A 7,092-nucleotide genomic window follows, 5' to 3' on the forward strand; every position below is an offset into this window, starting at 1 on the left:
CGGGAGGCGTGGAAGGCAAACGAAGCGGCCCGGGAAGGGAGAAGCCGTTGGGAGTTTAGCCGGGGCCGGTTTGGGCGCTTTGCTCCGTTGCCATTTCTCCCGGCGGAGGCTTTAAAAGCTGCCACGGGAACGCGATCCGGGGGATTCCCGCATCCCGCTCGTCCCCTCCAGGCCTCCCGTATCCCCTTTTTTTTAAGCACCAAGGCCGCGTTCCCGGCGTTACCTTCCGGCCGGTGACGGAACGCGGCTGTTTCCGGCTCCGGCGAGGTTTTCTCCGCCACGTCGCCGAGCTCGCTCCGATAAACAGGTTGCAGCGGCAGCTCCGGCAGGCTTTTCCTTGGGAAAAGACAACCTGTATTCACACGAGCGTTTCCTTCCCGATCCGGCGGGCAGCGATTTCCGACGCAGCCGCGGAAAGGGAAAAGGTTTAATAATAAATAAAGTATAAAATGAAATGAAATCAAGAGCTCCGGCTCTTTCGGGAACGGCGGAGCTGATCTCGGCGTAACCGTYGGGCCCGGATTAGCCGCGGAGAGCCGAGGGTAAGCTCGCCGGCTCCTCGGCTCACCGGGATGTGCCGAGAGATCAATCCTACCTCTCCCGATCCGCCAAGCGCGATTTTAATCGCTGCCTACGTCCTCTAGATGGCCGAAAAACGAGGAATTTTTTCCCCCCTCCGTCGCCTCCTCGCGAAGCGGAACTCACCTGCCGCTTTCCGAAGAGCCGTCCCCGGAGCAGGCCTCATCCAGGCTGTTGCCGGTGGCGTCGAGCGATTCCAGCTCCCGGCTCGCGTCGTCCTCGGAGAAAAGCTCCGAGCGTTTGAAGTCCTCGATGACGCTGCCGGGAGAGACCTCCACCTGCCGGAAAATAACGGGGGGAATCTCCTTTCCTCCGGCACGGAGGGATCCATGGGCGCCAAGACGGCCGCCGCGAGCCCCGGCGGAAGGCAGCCATCGGAGGCACGGTTCCGAACGGATCGACGCTCCCCCCGGCGAAGGGACGTCGGCCGAACAACGCGGCGGCGCTAACCTCCAAGAGGAGACGGTCGAAATTCCCGGGCTCCGGATCCGCCTCGCCCTCGAAGTCGCTTTTGATGGGGGTGAAACAGGCGGGATCCGCTTCCAGCAGCGTCTTAATGGGATCTTTCTCGGCACGTTCCGCCCACCTGCCCCGCGGCTGGTAGCTCGTCCGGGAATCGGAGCCGGCGTTGTCCGAGTTATCCGCCTCTCCCAGCTGGAAAGGAAAGGAAAAACCCAGTTGGGGCAGCTCCAGGTGGAAGAGTCACCCGAGGGCGTTGAGGAAAAGCATTGGAGCGAGTCTCCGGCTCCGCGGGGAGACGGAATCTCTCCCGGTTTACGGCCAAAACCGCAGGGACGGGAAAGGCATCCGCATCCGGAGTCGCCGTCGGAAGGAAACCCGCCCCGACGTCCCTCCGCTCACCAGCCTCTTCGCCCACATCGGCAGCTTGCCGTTGGTCAGGACGCACGTCGGCGCTGGAAAAGGCGACGGAGAGCGGCGCTGAGTCGCGCCGGAAGCGGGAGAGGCGAAGGGCACGACGCGGCGCGTGCCGAAATCCCGCCGCCGCCGTTCCGCCCTCGTTTCTCTGCCCGCAACGGAACGGCGGGGATCTTCCAAGCAGGAATTAAGGAAACAAAGAAAGAGAGGAGACGCGGGGCGGTGGCACCGCACCGGAACGCACCGGGGTCGAAATCCTCTTTGGATGGAGTCTGCGGAGACGAGGCCTCATCCCGCTCCTCGTCGGATTCCTCATCCGACAGCTCTCCGGCGCCGCGAGCCGCCTTCCCGCCAGGAACGGCCACGTACGTCTCCCGCCTGGAGAAGGGCGCGAGCGGATAACCGTTATCCTCCTTCCTGCCCGGCCGCGCGGTTTCCTCGCGTCTCCGTAAGTTCCCCGATTTAAAACAAAGTGGGAAACGGGGGTTCGGGATTCAAGGATTGCCCAGGCCTCCCCTGCGCATTCCATGTTCCTTCCACCACTTCCCGGAGCTCGGAGTGGAGCGGCACGGCGCCGGCGGCCTCGGAACGAGGCGTTTTCTGCCCAGCGAAGGCGCCTCTACCTGATCTGCCGCATCCGACCGGCTTCATCCGGCCTTTTCGGCGGAAGCTGGTCGAGCTCCAGCAGATGCTGCTTCATGCTGGCGGTGATTTCGGGGCTCAGGTGCCAAACGAAAACGCAGCTGGAAGCACAAAGACAAGCTCGGGGGGGTTACAATTCCCTTTCCCGGCGGGATTCCCGGTCGTTCCGAGATTCCGGGCACGTAATTAAGGCGATTCRCTCAGCCCGCAAGGCCGAAGGTTTCGCCGATGGTTCGCGACACCCGTAGCGCGCGAGAGGGATTCAACGCGCCGTTCCCGGAAGCTCCCTTAACGTCAGGGTGAGCGCGGCCGGGGAAATTCCCTCCCGCCGTCTTCCCGGGATGCAGAGCGGACGCTTTATGGAATACCGGGCCGGAATAAATTCCCTCGGAGGCGAAAGGAAAACGGGTTTTAGGTGGCCTTTAGGCTCGCGCCTACCTGTCTCCGGAGACGGTGATGAGGCGCTTGCAGTCGTAGGTGAATCTCATGCCCGTGACTATTTCTGCAACGCACGGAGTTAAACGCCGGAAAAACGCTCGTTTTCCGGTTCGGCGCCGAAGCGGCGCAAAGCCGAGCGAGGCGGAAAGGGCGGCGAACCTGAATGTCCGAACATTTTCGCCACGCACTCGCCCGAATGGAAGTCGATAACGGAGATGCTCTTATCGGAGCAGCTCGTCGCTAGGAAAGTGCCCGAGGGATCCAGCTGCACCTAGAGCGGGAAAAAAAAAGGATCAGTCGGATTCATCCGCCGTTTTTCCCAAGTGACGAGCGCCGCGGTTCCCGTAAGCTTTAAAACCGGGGCGGCTTTGAAAGCCAAGCGCTGAAGCCGAGGCGGGATGTAAAAGCAAGTGGGATTTTAAGCCGGGCTAGAAATTATCCCGTCTTTTTGGGAATATCGTTTCCGGCTCTAGCCGCCGAGGAGCCCGGTCCGAATCGGCAGCATCCAGGGAGCTTCCATGGCCCCGTCGGGGGGGATTCGAAGGAGGAAGGGAAAGGAAATTATTAAACTGCCGCCGCGTATTCGAAGAGTCGCGTGTTTTAAGGTCTTTCCCTCCGGAACGGCAGCTGCCGGGTGGAAACAGGAAATCTCCGGGGTCGGATAACGCCGCTCGGCCAGGCGGATAGCATCCGAGGGAGCCGCCGGGAATGCCGCCTTACTTTCAACAGCGCTCCGTCCTCGCCCTGCGAACCTTTGTAGCAGCACTTCTGCTTGCCGCTGGCGGCGTCGTAAACCCTGCGGGCAGAGCGGAAGGCGATGGCGACGGAGGGGGTCTCTCCGCCACCGCTCCGCGCGGGAAAGAGCGAGGAAAAAAGGCCGGACTCACCTGACGTTTCGGTCTTGGCAGGCCACGGCGACGTATCTGCGGGTGATGTCGACGTCCATGTCGTACAAGGTGGTTTTCTCGGCGACGTGATGCGTCCGGACGAAGCTCACGCCGTCGGCGAGCTGCGYGGCGAAAAGGGGGGGGACGGCGGCGCCGGCTCCGAAACCGCTTCCCGCGGGAAGGCGACGCGGAGCGAGCGGCCGCTTCGGGTTCGGAGCCGAAAGGGCTCGACGGCGCCCCGCGACCTACCTTCTGCGCGTGCCGAAAATAAATGCTTTTATCAGCTCCGCAGCTTATTAGCTGGACTTCTCCGTTACCTAAGGGAGAAGGAAACCGCAGGGAAAAATCAATCGGAGATCGCGTTCCGTCCGGAAACGGTTGCCGCGGTTTCCACTCGAACCGCGTTGATCGTTCCTCGACGAACTAGACGCTCGCGGATCGGATTCGGGGCGAATCCGCTGGAATCAGGGCAGCTCTGCCCGTTGATTCCRCGTACAACGGGACAGTTTCGAGGCGTCAATCCGGAGCAAGGAAATCCCGTCTCCGAAAGCCGGGAGGAACCGGCTAAAGGGAAGCGAAACGTCGGGACCCCGACCCGAAACGGAGCTACGCACCGGCGAATTTTACCGACGTTATAGCAGACGAATGGTCGTCCAGGGTTTGCTCCAGCCGGTAATTTTTATCCACGTTTAAAACGTGGATCAGCCGGTCTCGGCTCGCCGACGCCAACAGCGCTACTCCTGGGGGGGGGCGCGGAGAAGAACGGGTGTGAAAATACCGTCGCCGCCGAGATCCCGAAAAAAAGAGCGGCTTTTCCCTGCCAAGCCCGTTTTTTTCCGCATGCCCAAATTCCTTTTAGTCCTAAATTCGAGGCCTCTCTTCCGGTAAAACCGCTGTTTATTAGAAAGCGGAGCTCAAAGGATCCTTGTTCGCCCTAGATCGGAAATATCCGAGACGGAGCGAAAACAAGGCAGCGGCTACAGATTTTTATTTTTTTTTCCCGGCGTCGGGAATTCTCGCTCGGCTCAACAACGACTTACCGGTTTCCAGCTTGGAATACTCCAAGCAGAGAACTTCGGAATCGTGAGCTTCCACCTTGGCCACCTCCCGCATGAACTGCAGCTCGTGGATCCTGCCGGGAGCAAACGTACCGTCAGCTCGGCCTTAAAAAAACGGGGGAAATAGGGTGGGAAGCGAGCGTCGGAAAAGCATCGACGCCCGGTTCTTTCGGAGCGCGCCGGGAGGCAACTCGGCAATGCCCGAGGGGTTTAAAAAAAAAAGAGGGAAACGCCTAAAATTCATCCTGCCGCCGCCATCCCGTCGGGAAACGATCCGCGGGCCGATCCGCCGCCGCGACACTTGCCTGAGGTTGCCGCCTCTGTCTCCCGAAGCCAAGTGCTGCCCATCCGGGCTGACCTGCATGACGCGCACTCCCGATTTCCCGTCRAAGTAGGCGACGTTTTCGCCCCGGTCGGAAGCTCCGGCCGAATCCTGCAGGTGCTGGGTGTTGTTGTCCACGTAGACRACGTGCAGCAGGGTCTCGGGAAGGGGGAAAAGAGGGCGACGGTGAAGCGGGCGGCGTTCCCGGCGGGGGGGAAAAACGCGCGGGCGCCGGGAGATCGCCTTCGCGGCGAGGTTTCGGCGAGGAAAAGCCGGCCGGCGGCTTTTATCGGCTTTCCGAGTTCCCTGTTTTTTCTTTTTTTCCCCCCCCCCGCTTCCTGCTCGGTAACCGCCGAAAAGCGAGCGCGTCCCGGTCGTAATCCGAGCAGGAACGTTAGATACGAGACAACGGCAAGCTCCAAACCGCCGGGTGCAGCCCTACCGCAATCCATCCGGCTCCCGGGTATCCGGAGCAGGGAGAAGCCCAGGAATTTCCTCCTCCTGCCCCAAAACCTCCCAGCGCTCGAGCAATCTAATTCCATAAAGGCAAAGCACAGGGGAAAACGAAGGGAAGGAGCCGCCGCGATACGGACACGGCGCTTACGGTGCTGTAGGCATTCCCAAGGCCGGCGGCACTTTCCAAGCTCCAGGCGCGGATGGTGTTGTCCGAGGAACACGTCAGAAAGGAGCCGGCGGGCAGGCAGGATCGCCGATCCTCGAATTCGGGATAAACCTGCCCCGTTTCCCCACGGGATGGGCGGGAAGGGGGGAGAAAGGCAACGGGACGAGTGTTAGGAGCGAAGCAGGATTTCGGGGCGGTCGGAGCTTCTCCGCCCGGAGCCGCTCCCGTAAACCGGCTCTTCAGCGAGGCGGCAGCACAAACGAAACATCGCCGAGAGCGAGGGAAAGCCGGATTTTCCGGCTGTGGCGGGGGCGTGAAATTCCCCACCCGGCGGCGTCTCTCCGAGCCGGAGGAGGCGGCGATTGCCGGCTCCCGTTCCCAGCTCCGCAGGCGGAAGCGCGTCCTTACCTCCACGCTCCACACGAAGGAGCTGTGGAAGAGATCGGACCACACTTTGCGCACGTTGCCGATGTCCCGGACATCCCAGACGTAGACGCTGTGATCCTTGTACACGCAGGACAGCCAGCGGTTGCAGGGATCGTAGGCCAAAGCGATGACGTCGGGATAGACCCCATCCGGCTGCCTGCGGAGAGATGGAAGGGGATTCGGAAGGAGGGAGCCGGGCCGGGATGCCGTTCGGGAGCTGACGCCCGCCGGGCGTTTCGGTCTCAACGGCGCGGCGGCTCCAGCACGACGGGGGGGAAAACGGAGCCGTCGAGGCCCTTCCGGCTCGAGGCCGGCGCCGCACATGGCAAATCCGACCCCGATCCGCGCGGCTCCGGCAGCGCGTCGAGGGAACGGCGCGAGCTTTGCGGAACAGCGTTTCGAACGCGTTTATAAGCTCGGCGTGGCGTCTCGAGACGAGTTTCCACGACGGCTCGGCGGCTTCCGGGGAAAAAAACACCGCGGCTGGTTTTTCGGGAGAAGAGGGCGGCGTTCCGGAGCGCCGTACCTGGAATCCGGCGGCCGGGAGAGCTGCACGCCGAGGCGGTGCGGCTTGGGCAGGTCGGCGAGGTAGCGCATGTCGCGTGCCAGGAAGATCCGGACGGTGCCGTCGGCGCAGCCGCAGAAGACGAAGCGCTCGCCGACGCAGACGCAGTTGGCCGGCGCCACCTGCGGTGAGGAAAACGGCGGATTTCGGGCGGATTTCGGGCGGATTTTTGCCACCGTCGTGGCGGGAAGCGGGGGGAAATATCCCACCTTGAGGACGATCCACTTTTCCAGCATCCGCTTCTCGTTGAACTGGCAGAGGAGCCCCGAGCGGGAGACGCAGAAGGTGCTGCCGGCCGTCTCGCCCTGCCCGCAGGCCGCGCCGCAGAAGACGTTGTCGTGCAGCTCTCCCAGGAGCCCGGAGCGTCCCACCAGCGGCACCGTCTCCTTCACCTACGGAAAACGCGGATCTGAGCCCGCGGAGGGGGGAAAAAAACACCCCCCGAATCCGGGATTTTCCCGCTGAGAACGGCTTCCCCCCGTGACATAGCCGGATGCTTGGTCCGTCTTTGGGCTCTTCGGCTCCGTCGGGCCCCCGCGCGGCGCCGTTCCCGGCCCGGATCCGGCCTTCCCACGGCACGTCGGATTCACCTTCGGCTCCCTGGAGGAGTCCAAGAACCAGAATTTGACGTGGCGGTGGCCCACGGTGACGAAGTAGCTGTCCTCGGAGAAGGCGAC

The 7,092-nt window shown here is 62.5% G+C and overlaps 1 protein-coding gene across 1 annotated transcript in view; it reads right to left on the reverse strand.

Annotated features, from left to right (window-relative positions):
- Positions 1-7,092, reverse strand: part of LOC112963228 (WD repeat-containing protein 62-like) — a 15,340-nt gene that overhangs the window by 2,174 nt on the left and 6,074 nt on the right. Inside the window, 19 exon segments of the mRNA XM_026060091.1 lie at positions 9-336; positions 706-857; positions 1,030-1,233; positions 1,441-1,479; positions 1,482-1,833; positions 2,079-2,198; positions 2,536-2,599; positions 2,695-2,806; positions 3,256-3,331; positions 3,423-3,544; positions 3,672-3,739; positions 4,037-4,162; positions 4,463-4,554; positions 4,786-4,961; positions 5,407-5,535; positions 5,833-6,007; positions 6,377-6,537; positions 6,625-6,807; positions 7,006-7,091. Of these exon segments, the coding sequence (XP_025915876.1) occupies positions 9-336; positions 706-857; positions 1,030-1,233; positions 1,441-1,479; positions 1,482-1,833; positions 2,079-2,198; positions 2,536-2,599; positions 2,695-2,806; positions 3,256-3,331; positions 3,423-3,544; positions 3,672-3,739; positions 4,037-4,162; positions 4,463-4,554; positions 4,786-4,961; positions 5,407-5,535; positions 5,833-6,007; positions 6,377-6,537; positions 6,625-6,807; positions 7,006-7,091 (2,765 nt within the window).

This window comes from Apteryx rowi, unplaced genomic scaffold (assembly GCF_003343035.1).
Source record: "Apteryx rowi isolate R43461 unplaced genomic scaffold, aptRow1 scaffold_1646, whole genome shotgun sequence".
NCBI classification, from domain to species: Eukaryota; Metazoa; Chordata; class Aves; order Apterygiformes; family Apterygidae; genus Apteryx; species Apteryx rowi.